Source organism: Hyperolius riggenbachi, chromosome 3, assembly GCF_040937935.1.
Source record: "Hyperolius riggenbachi isolate aHypRig1 chromosome 3, aHypRig1.pri, whole genome shotgun sequence".
Lineage (NCBI taxonomy): Eukaryota > Metazoa > Chordata > Amphibia > Anura > Hyperoliidae > Hyperolius > Hyperolius riggenbachi.
Window position 1 is genome coordinate 314,897,302 of NC_090648.1, and position 21,971 is coordinate 314,919,272.

The 21,971-nt window shown below is 43.2% G+C and overlaps 1 protein-coding gene across 1 annotated transcript in view; it reads right to left on the reverse strand.

Annotated features, from left to right (window-relative positions):
• Nucleotides 1–1,934: 1,934 nt before the first annotated feature.
• Nucleotides 1,935–21,971, reverse strand: part of CAND1 (cullin associated and neddylation dissociated 1) — a 56,221-nt gene continuing 36,184 nt past the window's right edge. The window contains exons 8-15 of the mRNA XM_068276724.1: nucleotides 19,481–19,773; nucleotides 18,237–18,378; nucleotides 16,218–17,711; nucleotides 10,557–10,652; nucleotides 7,487–7,656; nucleotides 7,220–7,384; nucleotides 6,986–7,093; nucleotides 1,935–2,607 (exon numbers count right to left, since the gene is read on the reverse strand). Coding sequence (XP_068132825.1) covers nucleotides 2,383–2,607; nucleotides 6,986–7,093; nucleotides 7,220–7,384; nucleotides 7,487–7,656; nucleotides 10,557–10,652; nucleotides 16,218–17,711; nucleotides 18,237–18,378; nucleotides 19,481–19,773 — 2,693 coding nt within the window. The 3' untranslated portion in view covers nucleotides 1,935–2,382. The remainder of the gene's footprint in view (nucleotides 2,608–6,985; nucleotides 7,094–7,219; nucleotides 7,385–7,486; nucleotides 7,657–10,556; nucleotides 10,653–16,217; nucleotides 17,712–18,236; nucleotides 18,379–19,480; nucleotides 19,774–21,971) is intronic.

The window sequence follows — 21,971 nt, forward strand, 5'->3', positions numbered from 1 at the left end:
TGTCAGTTCACGGAGGGTGTCTCTGAACGAGCCGATCGCGGCTCGCCGGCAAAATGTAAACAGGCGGGGAAGAAATCCCAGCTGTTTACATCATACGGCGCTGCTGCGCAGCAGCGCCGTAAGGCAGATCGGCGATCCCCGGCCTCTGATTGGCCGGGGATCGCTGGCATATGATAGGCTGAAGCCTATCCTTCAATGTGCAGGACGGAAATCCGTCCTGCGCAGCTCACAGGGGGAGGGAGGGAGTTGGAGAGACGGCGGAGAACGCTGCGGAGGGGGGCTTTAAAGAGCCCCCGCTAAGCAAATGCAGCCGGCGGCGATCAGACCCCCCCAGCAGGACATCCACCTAGTGGGGAAAGAGGGGGGGTAGTCTGATCGCCCTGGCTCACTCCTGATCGGTGCTGTGGGCTAGAGAGCCCACGCAGCACCGATCAGTGCAGAAAGCCCTGGTCGGCAAGTGGTTAAAGAGAAGCTGTACTGTATGATTTGTACAATAAAAAAAAAACATACCAATCGAGTCACTGTGATCTCCTGGATTCCCCTTTGCCATTTCCGCTGCAATTCTGGCTTTTAATTGCCAGTTTTAGGCAGTGTTTACAAACAAGAAACATGGCCGCTAACCAGGATATACATACACACACTATATATTTACAGTATACTAAAAGTTTTTATTACATAGTGGGTCATCTGCACTCCAGTCTGGGATTATCCCAGTTTATCAGCATGTGACAGGCAGCTCCCTCCCCCCTCAGCCTCACAGATGAGCTGAAGCTGAAAGCAGACGCTGTCTGTGAGTAATAAACAAAGCACAGCGTGACTGGAGGGGACGTGCATAACTTGTCCCTATTACAACAGAGGCAGCCCATTCCTCCCTGGGTTGACAAAGTTTGACAAAAAAAAGATTCGATATATTACAGAGACAGTGCACTGTAAAGGGCTGCAGTACTCCAGACCACATAAGAACAGGTATAGGAACTTCTAGGATAGAAGAAATAAGGCTGAACATTTTGTTAGAGTCTCTAAGGTTTCTTCCTCATGGTTTAAAATCACCAGTCTTAGGATGCACTCGGACACACAGTGCTTCCAAAGCCTGGCAAGGAATTCTGAAGATGCAGAAATTTGACGGGAGGACGGAGGGAGGACTGTAAAGTCTCTATGGCATCCAGAGCCTTCCCCTTCTCCATAGGTATCTAATTTTTTTCAGCTCGCTTCAGTATTGCTTTAAACCATGGAAGCCGAAAGATTAGAATGATGGTGAGGCAAGTATTTTTAAACGAGACTAAAATAAGGACAGCCTTTATGTTTCTCTAGGTTTCCTTTACACTTAGAAGTGATGACCCTTCCCATGTTCCTTGTTGCTGGCCACACAAAGTAGCAAAATTAAATGAAAGTACCAATGCTTTTCCTTCAATGTGACTTACAAATTCCTGTGCATACTGACAAGTAGTTTCCCATAGGGCTGACAGGAAATGCCAGTCTAGTATGCGAGTTGCAATGAATGGTATCTAAAGTTAACAGAGCATGAAAACAAAGTGCCAAATAACACTAGACTGAAAACTAGCAGTGCTTGCTACAGAGTGAAAGGAATACAACAACCAGTTATTGATTTATATTTTTGGGGTGATGCAAAATGTATAATGAACAAATTTTCACGAATTTTAAAAATATTCATGAAATAGGCTAAAAAACGGAAGAGAACCTGCACCACGTTCCGTGTTTAATGTATTATATTACACCAAAAAGCCTATATAAACTGTGTAACAAGAAACTGCAAATTCTGCAGCTCCTGTGAAACTGCATGCTGCCTCTAAGCATATATTTGTGTATCCAGCCATGCAAATTAAGTGCAGATTAGGTAAAGACTTCTACCAGCACACATTTTAAAGGGGTATTCAGTTTTTGGTTACCAGTGGTGTAATGAACTATACAAAGTCTTAAATCAGCAAGCCAGAACCTGTTTATGTAGTGGAATCAAAAGGAACAGAAAATAACTTTTACAAAAAAAGCCATGTGATCATCAACTGGAACATGGAGGAAAAAATAGAATAAAAAATATATTCATGGTCCATTTTAAGAGTTTTAATCCTAAACATTACAGGGCAAATGGATGCTGGAACTTATCTCCAAACATTGTGTTCTAAGCTATAACCATCTTTAAAATGGTCAACCCAATAATATCTTGATTACGGAAATTTATATTCCTGGAATAAATGCTACAAAAAGCAACAATGGAATTAAGCCAAACCATCTCCTTAAAGTGTAAAGAATGTGGAACATTGCGAAGCTTGAAGTTTCAAATATTTCATTCTCTTGCCTCTTAAAACCTGTAAATTTCAGTGCATTTAATGGTTCAATGTTGTGGTCCCTTCTCGCTGTACATATTTATGTTGTGTCCATTGATTCCATGTTAGCAGAGGAAGTATCTTTTTGAATACTTTCAAATATGGCAGCCAGTTCAGGATTTGAGCTAATCTGGGACTGGAATTCACTCATCAAAGGGCTCTTTTCTGCTTCAGGAATGGTTAAAAGTGCCGCCACTGCCCTCATTGCCGAGCGCTTCAGTTCATCTTGCTTCTCAAATTCTTGCTTCACTGAATTTGCCTTTACCTGATGGCATACAGAACATACACTTAAAATAAGGTTCTTGTATTAACGAACATATTTTAGATATAGGGCTGTAATGGTGACTAGTCAATAGTTATGCAAACCCCTAAAGTGTTTTCATAGGTGTTAATTGTTCGTCAATTATAGTGAAGTGTGAGTGTATGTACACACTTGTGAAGCGTGCCTGTATACATATACACTGTGTGTGTGTGTGTGTGTGTGTGTGTGTGTGTGTGTGTGTGTGTGTGTGTGTGTGTGTGTGTGTACACACACACACATATGCACACATATATACACACACACACACACACACAATACAAACACTCTTCACAAGTGTAATTTCAACACCATCATGAAGGGTACCAAACACTGATGGTGGCAGGCAAGTCTGTGCACCTGTTTGATACACTCCCTTTTCGGTGTGTTCTGCCTGATGTTTCGGTGTCTTATAGTGTCACACATCGCTTAGATGGAACACAACCTTAGATGCCTCACGTGCATAGCAAACGAACGCCTTGACAATTACAGATCATGCAGCTCTAAGATCTCAGCTTGCCTGAAACTAATGCTGCATACACACTTGAGATAAAAGTCTCTGGAAAAGGCAAGATCACAGACCAATTATACCCCATTCCATGTAGTATGAGAGCCATACCTTCACAGTCTATTCTATGGAGCTGCACTCCCCATCAGATAAAATCTTTGCAAGATGCTGCACACAAAGATGCCCGTACACATTCAAAAGATCATTATCTGCAAAAGATCTCTTCCTGCAATAGATCCATTCCTTCAAAATGCATTCATAGTCTATGAGATCTGCAGATCATCATACACACCTTGTTTAGCAGGCAATCATCTGCATATCATCTGCAGATCAGATCCACCAGGATGGATTTTCAGATCTGCAGATGATTGCCAGATATGCAGATGAAGTCTGTTAAACAAGGTGTGTATGAGGATCTGCAGATCTCATAGACTATGAATGCATTTTGCCGGAATGGATCTATTGCAGGAAGAGATCTTTTGCAGATAATGATCTTTTGAATGTGTATGGGCATCTTTGTGTACAGCATCTTTGTGTGCAGCATCTTGCAAAGATTTTATCTGATGGGGAGTGCAGCTCCATAGAATAGACTGTGTAGAGGATGGCTCTCATACTACATGGAATGGGGTAAAATTGGTCTGTGATCTTGCCTTTTCCAGAGACTTTTATCTCAAGTGTGTATGCAGCATAAGTGTCACGTGACCTGATACGTACTAAAACTTTGCATATGATTGTCTTCTACAAGTACTGTAAAATGCATATGGCTAAGTGCATTTCTTCATGTTGTTGCCATTTCACTTGTGAGGAGTGTATGATTGATATTGAGTATGTACAATGGTAACAGAGTGAGGGTAAAATGATTAGTACACTCATAATATGCACACAGAAAAAAAAAAAAAAGGAGGGGGAAGCATCATATAATGCCTATTAGGGGCCCCTTTCCACTAGAAATCACAAACGCCAGCAATTGCGATTTTTCATTAAATTTGTTATGCGATTTTGTATTTACGTTGTATTATCCCTCTTAAAATCGCTCCAGAAAGTGATTGCGATTTGCAAATCGAACCACTATAGTGGAAAATACTTCTCATGATTTCTATGATAAAGTAACAACCTTAGCGATTTAGAAATCACTAGCAATTTGCGATTCAGCTTTGCGGTGGAAAAAGGCCCTAAGAGTTGCATAAAATGTATCCATACATGGAGGCAGGGAACACACTTGACTGTTTTTGTACGAGTTTTCTGCACATAAAAACTGAGAACTCATGTTAATCAATGGGCTAGTTCACACAATGTTTTTCGCGCAGAAAAAAAACCAAACAAACTGACATTCTGCATTATGATTCTGCATATTTTGTCAGTTTTATGCATCAATTACATTAGCTGCTGTGAAAAAACGCGCACGTTTTTCTGAACAGAAACACTTGGTGTGCAGAAAAACGTTCGCAGAAAACTGAAAGACAAGTGTGTTCCCTGCCTGAACCACCCTTACAAAAAAAAAAATCAAAACATACAGTTTGAGCTTACACAGTAAAAAAAAAAAAAAGACTCATTTACTCCACAAAGCACCTGGAACAGTGACAGCAAGCGGTACATTGTACCCAATAAATGTCCAGAATAAAATATGCCCTACACGCTGAGGCAGTACTGACCCCAGTCCGCACAGAATGGATATGGGGAGAAATTTAATTCAGTTACAGATGATGTAGTTTCAGAGCAGATTCTCCTTTGTCAAGGCCAGAGTGCAACAGTGGATGCCAGTCTTCACTATATAGTTTGTTGCAAAATAAAAAATAAAAATAGAAATGCACCCATTTTGGTTGCACCCAGGTGTTCTGTGACTTTTGGGGAGCTTTGCAGTGTGATCGATAACCCTGCGTCACCTGGAGTTTCCCGCTTCTTTCACATTACACAACACTTGCAGGAGCAGATTTCCTGCAAGTGTTATGATGTGCGGTGTGACACTGATTGGCGGTAGTAATAATTCACTAGATGGGAAAACTCTAGCTCCGGACTATTAAAAGCTCCTGGGTGCATCGAACCGCTACACACCAAAACACAGCATGGGATTTAAAAAGGTAAAATGCAGGAAATGGGCTCTGGTGTGAAAGAGTCCTTAACCTCCCTGGCGGTTTATTAAAATCCGCCAGGGGGCAGCAAATACGTTTTTTTTTTTCATGTAGCGAAACAACGTCTCGCTACATGATAGCCGTCCCCCTAGCCCTTCTGATCGCCTCCGGCGATCAGGAGATCCCGTTCAATGGATCCCGTTCAAACGGGATCTCCTGGAGGGCTTCCCCCGTCGCCATGGCGACGGGGCGGGATGACGTCACCGACGTCGTGACGTCAAAGGGGATTCCGATCCACCCCACAGCGCTGCCTGGCACTGATTGGCCAGGCAGTGCACGGGGTCTGGGGGGGGATGCTGCGGCGACGCGGATAGCGGCGGATCGGCGGCGATCGGGCACTGCACGCAGCTAGCAAAACAAAAAAAATCATGCAAATCGGCCCAGCGGGGCCTGAGCGGTGCCGGGCTTACCGCCAGGAAGGTTAAGGCATTGTGTTAACCCCTTCCCCACCGACTAGCGCCAATAGGCGTTGGGAAGGTGGCTTCCCCAGGATCGCCTAACGCCGATCAACGGCAAGCCCTGGGGGCGGAGATTAGCGGGGATCGCGTGCTTCCCTGCTGAGTTAGGGAACCTGCCAGCTGCGATCGTGGCTGGCAGGTTGGAATCCCCCCTTCCCGCTGAAACTGCTTGTACAGCGCTACGATCTAGTGCAGGGCTGTACGGGGGACAGCTGTCACCGAGCTGCCCCCCAGGAGATGTTTAAACAGTGACCCCTCTTATAGGCTGATGTTTCATCAGTTTATGACCCGGTGTGCTTCCTATGAAATGCACAGAAAATATATTTTTGGCAGGTGGTCACTGTGCAAGAGATTTTTGTTTTTGGAAGAGACTCTACTTTTTGGAGGGAGACTCTACAAAGACTCACACCCAATAGTGAAGGATCTCTCCACCAGTCTGCATTGTAATTGTTTTTGGCAACCTAACCGGTTTTAGACATACCAATGCTTCAATTTACTCAGATAATTACATTTTGTGGCTTTCAGTAAAGCTGTTTATCTTTTTCTGAGGTTTTTAAAACTAGAGGTTATTTATCTTTTACAAGTTTGTTTTGTAATTTTAGAATTTCTGGCTTCCTCTTTAGGCCAAACAAACTTGTAAAGTAAACCAGTTATCTTTCAAAAAGACATTTACCGTCTCGGCAGGCAGACAACCTGGACTACAGTAGTGACCACGCTGTTACCACCGTTCACTTGATTGAATACTCTGGCCTGAAATCTTCCAGCTTGAGCAATTCATTAAAAGGATTTCAGGCTGATCAGGGATTCTTGTGGCAGCACAGATTTTCATCTAAATCAATAAAATTATCAAATCATATTGTTGATCAGGCCTCAAAAATATCACTAGATGTATGGCCGCCTTTAGATTGCAAGCTCCAAATAGCAGGGCTCTTTCCTAGTGAGTTCTAGTACTACTGCATTTTGTGTGTAATTTTCTATTTGTATGTACAATTTACATGCTGAGCAGATCAATTGTGTACTTTCTGTATACCCTCAGTGTCCGCGCTACCGCATGTAAAATGTGTACAGCAATCTGGAAGACTGGAACAAGACATTAATCAAACATAAAATAAAATCATTGTAAAAAGTGCATGAGGCCAGAGTCCTATGTGTTAAAGGCAACACGTTGCATAAAAAGCTTTGTTATCCATTTGTCAACCTGAAAGCAAAAGCATACAACTGCTTTAAATAGTTAAGGTCATGGTGCATACCTTAGTTGTACATGTGGCACGTAATGGCTCTACCAGCCTATCCAACCTCTGCAGTACAGCACTTGGACAGAGTGTAGACAGCCGCACCAACATTAAAAAGGTCAGCATCTTATTGGGGGAGAAAAAAAAGAAAAAAAGAGCTGTAAATATTAGCAGTGTTATGAGCAATGCCAAAATACAAAACACCCCACAAAATGTAACCCAAAACCTTAAAATATATGCCTCTCATTATACCTTTATGTCATAATGATCCTTCAGACCATCTTCCACGTGGTTTAAGAACTCAAAGATGTCTAATCTATCCAAACAGCTGTCTAGAAGAGTGTACATGCACTCAAATGCTGCTTTCCGAATGTCCAAACCATCGTCAACGGTGTGTTTGAACGGGCCCATCTCCACCTAGAATTAAGATGTTTGAGTAAGGACATGTACGCAGCAAGTGTCTAAAAACTAGAATAAAAAAAAAAACAAAAAAAAAAAAAAAAAACACACGATACGAACCTCTCGTATTAGCTCCTTTCTGACTTTTGTTTCATTATACAGATGGGGAAGCACTGAATCGAGCAGATCTCGGATTAATGATGGTTTGTTATGAGCAGCAGAGTTAAAGGTCACCAAAGCTACTCGCCTCACATTTAAGTCTGGATCCTCCAGAGTTTTTAGGAAGTCACCTGTTAAGTAGAAGTTAAAATTACTGACCATTCATGCACAGTATAAGCATTTAAATCTGATAAAAGTGAAATGTAATTTTCAGATTTATTGAAATATGGAGGGAGGGCTTGCTTTACCATTGGGTATGGATAATCCTTGCAAGTTTAAAGGGAAGGCTGAACTGTAAAGGGAACCAGAGTTGAGAAGGATATGGAGGCTGACATACTCATTTACTTTTAAATAATGCACATTTGCCTGGCTGTCTTGCTGATCCTTTGCCTCTAATACTTTTAGCGACAGACCCTGAACAAGCATGCAGATCAGATATCTGACAAGATTAACTGCATGCTCGTTTCAAGTGTGTGTTTTAGACCCTACTGACCACAAAGATCTGCAGGGCTGCCAAGTACCATATTTTTCGGACCATAAGACGCACCAGGTAAAAAAACAAAACATAACCAAAAACTGGTGCGTCCATGGTGCAGGGGCGTGTTGTGAATCTTCTTCCCCCAATTATTATGTCCCCCTTGTACCTTTAGTGTCCTCTTCTGTTCCCATGTGTCCTCTTCTGGACCTCTCACCCTGTGTCCTTCTCTGATCATGCGTCCACCTCTGTCCCCCTGTGATCCTGTGTCCCCCTCTGACCCCCTCTGACCCCGTGTCCTTTGTCCCCCATTACTCTGTGTCCTCTTCCCCCTCTAACCATGTGTCCTCTTGCTCACCTCTGACCCTCTGTCCACTTCTGTTCCTCTTTAACCCCATGTCATACCATACAAATATGGTTCCCATGTTCCCCTCTTTCCAGGCATGGCAATCCTCCTCTGTTGACAGTACTATGTCCTCCAGCGCTTGTTCTATGCCATGTCCCGCCAAGTGGCTTCCTGTGAGGGACGCGACTTCCTGAAGCCTTGCTCTTTGCAGCAAGGAAGTAGCACGTGACTGGGCACTGGTATTCTGCTTCGCCGCTGCCACAGGACGTCTCTGGCTTTTGCCTGCATTCACCGGGAGACGTTATGAGCCGGATCTGAGAGTGGATGGAGGACTCGGGAACAAGCTCTGTCTCACCATGCGGCTTCAGCGTGCATCTATAACTATAGTAACCAGAGACCACGGCTTTGTCAATGGGGACAATCAATGCACTCTTCTACTCAGAGTGCAGTGATTGGCCCCACTGACAGAGCCATGGTCCCGCCTTCAGAACCATCGCATCTAGTAAGTGCACAGTAACAGTAAGCACGCTGAAGCCGCATGGTGGGACATGGCACAGAACAAGTGCTGGAGCACAGAGAATGATATAGTACTGTCATATGGCTGCAGGACAGAGGATGATTGCCACGCTCTGGAAAGAGGGAGACACAGGAGGACCACGGATGTACAGTATCTACCATACTTGGCTACGCGCTGGTCCAAATTTGTTGTATTCGGACCATGAGGCGCATTGACTTTCCTCCCACTTCTGGGGGAGAAAAAGTGCGTCTTATGGTCCAAAAAATACAGTAACTGGTGTTCAAAAGGAAATAAGGCAGCTTCCATAGGTCTCACACCTTCGGGTTCCTTTTAACCACAGAGTTGCTGTGAAAGAAAAAAACAATGATCAGCCACACTGCCAGGCAACTGGTATTTTATAAAAGCAAAAAAATAATATGGCAGCCTCTATATTCTCACTTTGGTTGTCCTTTAAAATGTGATGTGCGACAACTAGAAGGCAACCCTGCCTTCTAGTTGCCGCACATCACATGATTCCCATAGACCAATCATATTGATCCTCATTTAAGCCCTTGCTGCTTTGGTCTCTCCATCTTTGTAAAGTATAAGTAGGCACAAAGCACTGAAAAAGTTTGCCACGTACTGCTTTTGTCACAATGGTGGCATCACAGTCCCAGGTGTATTCCTCACAAATACCCACAACAATCAGTCAACTTTATAAATAACAACAACAATAATAATAATCATAATGATATAATGCCACATGCATGGAAATTGTCATATTCCCCACAAATTGAGGACTGGGTTATATACTTTGTTTTCCCTCTATAAATAAGTCAATCAAGTTAAGAGATGCCTTGATAAGCTTGAGAAAAGCTGAGTGGGCTCCCATACTGTTGAAAAACCTTGATGTCAAAGTTTCAGTTCTGGACAGACTTAGCCTACAATAGATTGATGTTAAAAAATGTACAATCCCTTCACTACTCCATTGTTTTCATCACACAGACGTTGTACGATAATTAGAAAAATAGCCTTAGGCCCGGTTCACATTAGCGGTGAGCGGAACAAATACTGTACAAACGGACTGGTATGCGAATGGATCCAATGTTAAACCAATGGATCCGTTCACATCCATCCGCTTGTACAGATCTGTTGTCCTTTCCGCTCAACGGACAAAAGAGAAGAAAAAAAGAAAAAGAAAAAAAAAAAAAAAAGGTGGACCTAATTTCCCAGACCGTTTTGCCCAGTGGAATGGAAACTTTTGCAGCTACATAGGAACAAATAGAAAACTGACATTTTACAGCACACTGGCAGGATCCTGATGACCAGTTTCGTGAAAAAGCGCAAATGTGAACCGGGCCTTACAGCTCACAATACATTACTTGAACCAAACTGTCAGTTATACTTAAGCCCAGAGATTCCCATGGACTTGCAGACAATGTTTTTAGATATAATTTTTGTTATGGAGTAGCACCAAGTACTGTTGCTGACTTTGAGCAAGTGATCTGGGAATCTTATATATGCTTTTATGTTAGGTTTAACGTCTGTAAAGGTTATTGGTCTAAGCACTAAATCAAGATTTCAACTATCAATTGAGTAGGGACTTTTTAATCTGGTCAAACCAATGAAAAAAAGTGGTAACAACAAACAGAACTGTATGGACATCCGAATTATCAGGGCCTAACTAAAATGACATTTTCAGAGTTCTGCTCACCAATGCAGTTCTTCAGCAGTGGATCAATGGGCTGTGGATGATCAGATATCGTAAACTTAACAGCCGTAACTACAGAGCTCCGTGCATAAGATGAACCTAATGTAAAAAAAATAAAAAACAATATCACAATATACCAATATCATACATATAGATTCTACAACCACATATGAAACTTATCTAGGCAGCCAAGGAAAATAAAAATTCCCCAAAACCGTCAAGTACAGAATACTAAAGTGCCCAAGACCTTCCACCTCTTGGCCGTTGCAAAGGACCACTCAGACAGTGCTCTGCACTCTTCCAATGTCACAATACGCAGAGGCACAGACCACAAAGGTCAAATTATTTTTGATCAATAAAGCGTCCCAGGACATCTTTGCAATAGAGTCTTCCAAAACTTATAGCTCTAATATAAATGCAACAGGGAGAAAGCCTCACAACGTAGGTTTTGCTTTAACCAGTTTATTAAATCCCAACAAACAGAAAGCAAAAAAGAAAAAAACTCACATGACTGGGTCAACCAAGCAAAATCCAGTAAAAAGATTAGAAATACCACCCCCCCCCCCCCCCCAGAAAAAAACTTGTTAGGGCAGTTTCCCCTCACCCCACATGCTCAAAACACTTAAAGAGGAACTGTAACGTGAAAACGTCCCCTGGGGGGTACTCACCTCGGGTGGGGGAAGCCTCAGGATCCTAATGAGGCTTCCCACGCCGTCCTCCGTCCCTCGGGGGTCTCGCTGCAGCCCTCCGTACAGCGGTGACGTCAATATTTACCTTCCCGGCTCCAGCGCAGGCGCTCTGACGGCTGTCGGCTCCGAAGTAGGCGGAAATACCCGATCACAGTCGCCTGCGCAGTAGAGCGGACCCGACTGAGATCGGGTATTTCCGTCTACTTCGGAGCCGACAGCAGCCACAGCGCCCCCGCTGGAGCCTGCAAAGTTAAATATTGAAGTCACAGTCGGGTCTGTCGCCGGCTGTTCGGAGGGCTGCAGCGAGACCCCCGTGGGACAGAGGACGGAGTGGGAAGCCTCATTAGGATCCCGAGGCTTCCCCCACCCGAGGTGAGTACCCCCCAGGGGCGTTTTTTAATGTTACAAAGTCTCTTTAAAGAGGTTTTGTGGCATGTACAAAAAATCCCCCCAAAAACTGACATTTACCTGGGGCTTCTATCGGCCCCCTACAGCTGTCATGTCCCATGCCGCCCTCCCATTATGATCCTCCGTTCCCCGCCGCCGGTCTAATTATTAGTCTAACTAGACGAATAATGCTCGCTCTAGTGCGAGTCATCGAGAGCTTACTGCACAGTACGAAGTTTTCTTGTACTGCGCCTGCACAGTAAGATATTGATGAGGTGCGCGGGAGCGAGCACGCATGTGGCCACGGCCACGCAGCCAAACTCTAGTTAGAGGAATAATTAGACCGGGACTGGCGGCAGGGAAAGGAGGATTGTAGGAAGACAGTGCGGGACATGACAGCTGCAGGGTGCTGATAGAAGCTCCAGGCAAGTGTCAGTTTTTTTTTATACATGCCACAGAACCCCTTTAAAGAGCCATCTAGCATTATCTAGGAGTACAGTACTTGCCTTCAAAAACCCTCACAACAAAAGGTGTACCAGGAAGATTTATAAATATAATGCGATGAGGACCTTGGGTGAATTGTACCTCTGGTGAGTTTTGTGACATTGAGGAAATACGGGCAGGTTTGTCTGTCCTGAATGATCATTTTACCTCGATCCTCCTCTGGCTGTCCGGTTATATCTGTCAGTCGCTGCATGACCGCGCATGCGCTGCCAGGCTGCGCATGTATGTACGTCCCCCCATTGCCAGGAGTGTTTTGCGTCTGCACATTACTATTGCGCAGGCGCAGATCGCTCCCAGTGATTATGGGAGCGCACATGGCTAGGCCACCCATAAGCAGTATGCGCTGACTGGCCACAACTGGCAGATTTACCAGGACAGACAATGGAGGATCGAGGCGACACAAAAGGACAGCAAGGGAGCAAACGGTCCGAAGGGGGCTGGAATCAAGCCCCAGGTATGTATGAATACTTTTTTTTCCTTTTTGTCTCAGGTGTTTTTTTTATTTTCACTTAACCACTTCACTACTGAGGGGTTTTTCGCCTTCTGTACCAGAGCAATTGTCACCTTTCAGTGCTCCTTCCATTAGCCTATAACTTTATTACTACGTATCACAGTGAAAGATGCATATCTTGTTTTTTTTCCGCCACCAATTAGGTTTTCTTTATGTGGTACATTTTACTAGGAATGATTTTACTCTAAATGCATTTTAACGGGAAAAATAAAAAAAAATTGGAAAAAATGCATTTCTCAGTTTTTGGCCATTGTAGTTTTAAAATAATACATGCTACCGTAAATAAAACGCACACATTTTATTTGACCATTTGTCCCGGTTATTGCAATAGTTAAAATATTTCCCTAGTACAATGTATGGCGCCAATATTTTTATTAAATAAAGGTGGATTTTATCTGTTTTGCGTCAATCACCATTTACACGCCCATATTTTCAAAATAACAGTAATATACTCTCTTGACATACATATTAAAAAAGTTCAGTCCCTAAGGCAGTGATAGGTAACCTAAATCATTGACATGGGGACTTAGATTATTGAATGGGAACAGCATTCCCATTCATTCATCTCCCATCTAACGATTGGTGGTAAGAACGCATGCAGGAGTGAACGGCTGCCGGCTTCAATGGACAATTCTCTACATCCCTGGGCAGGAAATGAAGCCCTGCAATAAGTCCCAGGTATGGATTAATTTTTACTTTATCTCAGGTAGACTTTAAACTTAGTAGTGCAGTGCAAATTTAATTGTGGAATAGATCTAAAAATCACTACTTAAAAAAAACAAAACAAAAAATCAATGGAAATTACAAATTAAATCAGACCACCGCAGTTCAGCTTAAGAAACGGATAGCCACAGAATTCCAGAGTGAGGAAGAGCTCAGTTAACTACTTGCCGACCGCTCCACGCCAATTGGCGTGAACGCGGCGGTTCCACTAGGACCGCTCAACGCCAATTGGCTTGAAGGCCGAAGGGCGGAGATTGCAGGGGATCATGCGCATCCTGGCTTCCGTCAACACTCTGCCAAACAGTAAGGAAAAAAAAAAAAAAAAAGTTTATTGCCATGTACAGCGCTGTTGTACAGAGACAGGGACAGCTCTGGCACTGAGCTGTCCCCCTGCATTGGCCACAAAAGTGGTTGACTCTCATAGGCTCATGCCTTCAATTTTAAGAAAAATAGGCATTTTTAATTAGAATTAAAAAAAAAAGCGGCGATCAGATGCCACCAACAGAAAGCTCTGTTGGTGGCAAGAAAAGGACACAATTAATTAATGTGTGCTAAGTGTTATGGCTCTGCAACAAGCTTTTAAAGCTGCAGAACCCTGAATTGTAAAATATAGCTTGGTTACTAGGCGGGTATAAGCCTACAGTCCACAAATCGTTAAGCTGCTGAACTGTGGTGGTCTGAATGATTGTAATTTCCATAGATTTTTTTAAGTGATTTTATTTAAGTGATTCAACAATTGGCTCTTAAATTTGCACTACACTACTAAGTTAAAAGTGTACCTGACATACATACCTGGGGCTTCCTCCTTCAGTCTGATCACTCCCTCAGCGCCGTCCGACGCCTCCTGGATCCTCCACAGTTCTTCCGTTAACCCCACCCTAGTTCATTAGTCATAAATCAACATTCTGCAGTCCAAGGGATTTAACCTCCTGGGCGATAATCCCGAGCTCAGGTCGGGCTATACCGCCGGGGAGGATTTCTCAGGCCCTGCTGGGCCAATTTGCATATTTTTTTTTTGTTACACGCAGCTAGCACTTTGCTAGCTGCATGTAACATTTAAACGCCGCTCGACGCCGATCCGCCACATTATAGGGATTTCCTGTTTGCACTGATCGCCGGATGCGATCAGAAGGGGTGGGGGGATGCCGCTGCACAGCGGCTATCATGTAAGCTAGCGCTAGGCTAGCTACATGATTAAATAAAAAAATAAAAAAAGTGCTGCCCCGCCCCCCTGCCGATGTTATTGTATCGCCCAGGAGGTTAAAGAGCATTTCTTACAAGCTTAGGTCATGTTCATGTCAACTTCACTAATGTTGTCGGATGTTCGTGCTATAAGAGTTAATATAAAAGGTATTTTACTGCTTACCAAATTGGCCTGCCTGCTATTTTAATTATATTTATTCCTCTTTGGAAATCTATATAGCATTGGAAAGCCAATAGTCACAGTCAACTTTCATTCGCACTATGGCCCGCGTCGGCGTGATGCACCATTCCTGAGCTTAGGGGGTATTCACCGAGGTAGTCCCCACTTCATTCAAAAAGTGATACTACCCACTTTACTGGAATCAGTGTTCCCTTGCTTGCTCAGTGGGCTGCAGGCTCAGTGCTCATTCACTCTGGGCCAATGCACACCAAAAAGCGCTAGCGTAAAAGCAAACGCTTAGTGCTTTAAGTGATTTTTTTAAGGGGATTCTAGGCCTGTGCCTAGCGATTTTCTAAGCATGCCTAGTGACTTTCGGAGCGTTTTGGTGTAGCATTTTATTTTTTATTTTTTGTTACAGTAGAGCTGAAACTGAACAGCTTCTGTAACAAACGCTTGGAAAATCGCTCTGACCTAGCGTTTTTCAGAGCGATTTTCCACTTTCCTATACTTAACATTGAGGCTGAATCGCCTCAGAAATCCGCAAAAATGCTGCAGGACCAGAGTTTGCATTCGTGGAAAAAACGAATCGCTCTGGTGTGCACCATTTCATTGAAATACATTAGCCAAGCGCTTTTCAAAGCGCAACCGGTTTTTAAAAATGCTGTGCACTTTGATGGTGTGCACCAGCCCTCAGACAGATTTTTATTCTTAATCTATGTCCACTTGAGTAGTGGACAGTGCACATCAGGACCCTCGTTCGCTTGCTGGGCTTCGGGCTGGAAACTCTGGTTGCCAGTTTAGTGTTCTGGCAGCCAGGTGCAGTGGACACATCTTGTTCAGGAACTGTGCATCGCAACAACATGGTGCATAGTGCAAATAAAAGACACCATTCTCAGATTTTCCAAAGGCGAGTAAATATCTTTTAAGCAGGGGGAGTCAAATTCAGTAGATGGTATACGCAAGTACCAATGCCTTTAAAAAAAATTCAATACGGACAGAACTGGACAAAGCAGCAGGTGCCATCTACCACTAGTAGTTTTTGCATCTCTTAATACATCAACTACCTCAACATCTAACCAATAGCGCAAGCCAACTTTTCAAGGTCTCGCAGCTAATCGGACCCAACCTCATGAGTCTGGCAGTCAATTTTGCCATGTAGCCACAATAGTTGAGAACAAGGCTTTTCCATTAAAACGTTGTAAACTGAAGCAAAACATTAGCACAGTCTTTCGATTTTAGCCCTCAATATTGATCAAAATTTTTTTATTGATACGTTCACTTTAATTTACGATTGTGTTGTATAATGTGCCAGTTTTGCAAAACCAATTTGAGAGCTTCTTGTAGACAGTTTGGATGTCCAAGGAAAAATCTTGTGAAACTGCCAGTAATTACATCACTCATCCCTACTAACCATTTTTTTCCTTGGTAACTGTGCATTAGTAAAACATGATTAATGTTCAATTTATAGACTTGCACTTAAAACATACCTGCAGCCAAGTATCCTTTGAGCCGTGGTAGAAGAGTCTCTGGATCTATTAATGTGAGCTTGCCCAAGCATTCTGCAACTACATTTCTTGTCCCTTCCTCTGCACATTCACAATGCTTCAGCAGTAAAGACCATATATTCTCAACATATGGCTTAAGGCCTACTACAGAGGCAGAGCTAATGATCTCCTTGAGAGAATGCAGAAGAAGGTACTGCCTCTTAGGCTGACTAGTAATCTCTTGCAAAACAAATGGCAAGTATTCTGGAAGGTTGCCTACACTGATACTTCCAAGTGCATATGAAGCGGCAGATTTAACTTCTTCACTAGGAGAAGAGAAAGCTTCCAATATAACAGATTTCAACTCCAGCTGTCCACTCAAATCAATATGATGTCCAACTTCACCTAGTGATAGGAGGGCCAAAAGGCGAATAGAGTCTGTAGATCTAGAGTTCTTAACATCCTGGATAAACTGGCCAACCACCGCTGGGCCTTCTTTTGGACATGCTCGAGTAAGTGCTGCTACACATTTGGCAATAGAGTAGTAGGACTGTTTGTGGGTAAGTGCAGTACTCTGTGCGTATACTGGACCGGTCAACATACGGAGCAAGTCCATATATCCCAAACTTGACGTTCCTGTCACCACTAAGGCTTGGAAAAACTCTAACATTGCACTAAGTGCTCCTCCTTGAAGCAGTGGAGATCTCACCAGTCCAATAAGTTCAATGAGAATAGATCCACTGATCGTTGACAAAGAAGATGGGTACACTTTAGCCAAAGTTGTTAGAAAGCTTATGGCCATTTGAGACACATGCATATCACTTTCACTAATAAGAGGTGGAAGCTCATCTAATACAGCATCAATCATTGCTGTAGTCAGGCTGTCACTATAATTTTTTATTAAGATATCTAGAGCAGAAAGTGTCCCGAGTTTTAAAGCTCGCTGATTCTTTCGAAGAAATGAGGCAAGAATAGGTACTCCTTCTCCTAGGATTGGCCTCAGATCAATTTTCAAAGGAGATCCAGCTATCAGTGTTAGAGCTTTCACTGTGGTCAAACGTGTTATCTCATTCTTCAGTCTTTCAAGGAATATTTGTAGGGTATTAGGGAGGTCAGTTCCCAAATTATCACCTAGACTACAGATAATCTGGCCCATACAAGAGATTGCACGTTCCTTTACCTCTTGGTCAATGTCTGCTGCTTTCAACCTTTTAATTGTGCATGTAAACAAATCTTTTATGTACGGGGTTGCATCAAAGGAGGAAGGTTGGTCCAGAGGTCTGATGACCTTCACAAGCTGCTGTGTAACCAGAAGAGCTTCAGAAGTGATTTTGTAGAACGGATCTCCAACACAGATCACTACAGGTGAAACTAGGGCCTGGACATGTGGATGGAAGACTTGGGGCGAATGGTTGCAGAGAATCACATACAGACACGATAAAGCGTCTATCTTCAGATTTGAAGAACTTGACTTATCGTTTAATGAAAAAATTATACCTGCAAAACAAAATATAGAAATGGCATGTTAAAGATTTTTATACAGTTAAAGTAATAAGCCATCCTTCATATTATACACAGCCTTAAAGCAAATCTGAAGTAAAATGAAAATAAACGGATGCTCACATATGGAGAGGGAAGGCTCTGGGTCCTACAGAGCCTTCCTGTTCCTCTCATAGGCCCATTGTTCCAGCGCTGTCACCCCCGTTCAAATCTGCCGCCACGGAAGCCCGAGTGCTCCTGAAGACGGGAGGCTCTAGACTGCATTTGCAGTACGGAGTGGCCTGTCTTTGGGAGCACTCAGGCTCCCGAAGGCCCACAGAGCAGTATTTGACCTATGGCTAACGGCACTGGAATGAGTGGACCGTGTGAGGAACAGGAAGGCTCTATAGCCAAAGAGCCTTCCCTCTCCATAGGAAAGTATGTTTTATGTAAATTTCACTTTAGTTCTGCTTTAAGAACTAAATACAGTAATAGGATTTGCTGTCATTGAACAAAATCGCATCATCCATGAAGTTACTGTACCTGGAACTAGCACTGGAATGTGTTGAGTTAAAGCACCGGGCAATACATTGACCAACTCTGTCAGCATATTAAAACAACACTGGCGTGTCTTCACACTCTTCTCCTTCATTTGCTTATGTAGTGCTTTCACAATGTTTGGAACCTAAATAAATTAAAAACAAAAAGTAAATACAATGTACTATCGTTCCAAGCTCAATCTCCCCAAGCCTAAACATATCGCAGCTCTCCTGCCCTGTGTGCCGTTACAGTTAATTACAGTGATATCCGGAACCATCAGCAAAGTAAATGAAGTTCAGTGAAGTTCCTCTGGACGGACTAGGGGAGAGAAAATGCCACTTTCCCCCTGCCCATAATCGATGCTCTGCTCAGTCAAAAATTACAGTTGGGCAGAGGTGGGGGGGAGTTGGGCGCTGTGGCACTATGATTAAAATAAAATAAGCTAAAACATTTTCAGTCCAAGGGTACTTTAAACGAAATAAAGGAAAAAAATAGATAATAGTTGGAACTGTAATTGGAGTTGGAACTATATTAATAGATAGAAGTAGGCAAAGCAAAACTTTCCACAGCTAGATGAGATAGAGCAATGGTAATGCAATGCATTGCCTTGTAAGCTAGATTTTGAGAGTTCAGTTCTAGCCCTTGGTATATAATTTAGCTGCCTCATAAAATAGTTACATTAGCTCTAGTGCTACTTTAGTGTACCGCAGATACAAAAGATGGCTCACAAAGAGCTGTGATTAGATGAAAACTTCAGTTACACAATGGGATGTGTGGGAAGAGAGAAGAGACAACATTTTGTCTCAGTCAACCTCAGCAGAGAAATACCCTTTTAGCTATTAGTAAAAAAAAAAAAAAAAAAAAAAAAACACATTTGGGGGGCACTTTTTTTTTTACTACAAGCTCTAAGAAATGTTTGCTCTCCCTGTTATATAGCTGATAAATGCATGATTTTTGCCACAGTGCCTCTTTAAAAATGTGGCTGCACATCATACTAGTTTGTGCAAGCTTGTGCACTATAAAACTAACTGCATTGTACATGCAGAGGGAGAAGAAGTCCTTTTCTATTTTTAAAGAAGAAACCTGATTGGATATTTGAAGTGCATACAAGAAAATGCCTCTACAAGTTTTGAATGTGTTGTGCTATAAGACAATATATCCAGTACCCTAATGCCAATAGCTACTGAACAGCAGTTTATGTTTATTGGTTGTTGTTTTTTTACGCATACACGAGGTATAGCACTTACCTGGCTTTGAAGCATAGTTAATGGTGTCTCGCCTTGCTCCATTGCATCTGGATCACAAAGCCAGCTTTGCACAGGCCTGGTCTGTTTCAGGAGTGACAGATATGCATGAAACACATCAGCCTTTACATTCTCCTCCCGTTCCTTGAACCTAGCAATTAGCGCTGGAGACACAGTCTTGTAGAATTCTGGCAGCATCTCATGGCGAGTGCTGACAACAGCATCCAGGCACTTAGCAGCTGCACGTCTCACCTTCCAACTCATATCATCATCATCGCTGTACTCATCATCACTACCTATATCAAAAGGCAATGTTACTGCTGCTGCATAATATCGCTGAATTTTAAATCACAAATACAGATTACTTTGCAAAAATGATTATGAATACATTAAGAATTTTTACACTGAACCACGCATGAAGAAAAAAAAAATATACTCTTAAAGCAGATCAGTCACGAACATTAGGGGGGAAAAAATTAAGTGTATTGAATTATTACCAATAAAAACCTATTAAGATCAGGGTGAATAAAATGGAGGGAGCATATATTAGGTGCAGTCCTTATGCCCACCGCTCCCCCCATTCTCCTCCACCCACCTCCTTTTTACCTATATCCACTGTCGCAAGATCAGCCCATGTTGCCGGAGCCGGGCAGTAGTGTGCAGGTACGCATGGCCAGAAGCACTCTGCACGTGCGCACAAAGTCGTCATCGTGCATTTGCGCGCATGTGCAGAGCGCTCCTGGCTGCACACTTCCCCCCCAACTCCGGTAACTTGAGCTGAGCCGTGGCAGAGGGTTTCAGTAAAAAGGAGGGAGTGGAGGAGATCGGGGGGGGGGGGGGGGGGGTGGAATAGGAGCAGTTGGCATGAGGACTGCACCAAATACATGCCTGGTCCTTGTTTTCATGTTTTCATTATAATATTCGGCACAGGTATCCTTTAAAGCATACATGTCAAACTCCAGCTCGCGGGCTAAATTTGGCCCTCAAGTTGTTTCCCCACTTTGCATTATTTATGGCCCACTCTAGACCACCAGGGGAGTTATATTGGGGAGGTAGGGGGAAAGCACGAAACACTAGAGGACTGTATAGGGGAGGGTGGGGGTCTCTAGACGCCAGGGAAATGTATAGGGGAAGGAGGACCACTAGACACCAGAGAACTTTATAAGGGAGGAAGATGGCCAGTAGACATTGAGGATGGCCCAATTTCGGCCCACTTTGTATTTGAGTTTTATACCCCTGCTTTAAAGGATGCATGGGGCAAATAATTAAAAAAAAAAATAAAACAGATTTACCTACCTGGGGCTCCCTCTAGCCCCTAGAGGCCTAAGTTTCTCTAGTCACAGCTCCGCTCGTCTCCCAGGATCTCCTCCGCAACCTGGCCAGGTTGGTGGCCACTGTGAAGGGGACAACGGGAGACTGGTGAAGAGCGAAGCTGTGACGAGGGACACATAGGCTTCTAGGGGCTGGAGGAAGCCTCAGGTAAGCAAATCTGATTTTTTTTTAATAATCATTCACCTCATGCATCCTTTGAATACTGATGTCTGGCGGGAGTCTGCCAGCACCATTAGGAAAGGGGGTTCCTGAAACAACGTTTGTTTTTACTTCTCAGAAGTGAAGATCCTCATACCTGTGAATGATTGTATTTTCCTGGCTATAGTACATTGCAGCTAATTGCCGTTATCTGGCAGTGCTGCTGATCTTTAGGTGCAATAGTGTCTGAATCACACACCTGAAACAAGCATGTGGCTAATCTGGTCAGGTTTTGGTTCGTGAGATATGACCTAGGCGCCCACTGCCTTCTCCTACAGCACAGCTACGATAAATAGACACACTTGTGATTATACCTGTCATTTTGGACATTGTCACTATTAAAATGCACCTGCACTTTACATAGAGCTGTAGGTTTCAAATAAACTGCATAATGCCAGACTTTCACTCTCCTTTGTGGACATCTGATCTACATGCTTGTTCATGGTCGAAGGCCACAAGTATCAGAGTCTTATGCTACGTACACACATGCGACAACGATCGTTCGTTGAGAACGATGAACGAACTTTTAATTGATGAAAGAACGACCTAAGTAAAGTTAGTTTTAAAAGGTGTGTAACGATCTGATCGTTAGAACGAACGTTACATCACGTAAAGCAACTATTGCGCCTGCGCATAAAAATGAGAAGTTTCAGGGAGAAATAGTGAAATGCGCATGTCAAGCCTAGTACGAACGACTGTTTCCAACGATGTACTACTTTTGAAAACGATCATCGTTGGTTAAAATCCGCCGAGACAGAACTTTCTTTTGTAGCGATTTGGCTCGTTCGTCGTTTGCCTTAATAGTCGGTGGTTCGTTTTTTGTAACGATCGTCGTTGGTAAAGATCGGGGAATGATCGTTACAAACGACTATAGTCGCATGTGTGTACGCACCTCTAGGATCACAGGACAGCCAGGCTATTTGCATTGTTTAAAATCTAGTGTGTCGTTCTTGATCTTGCAACC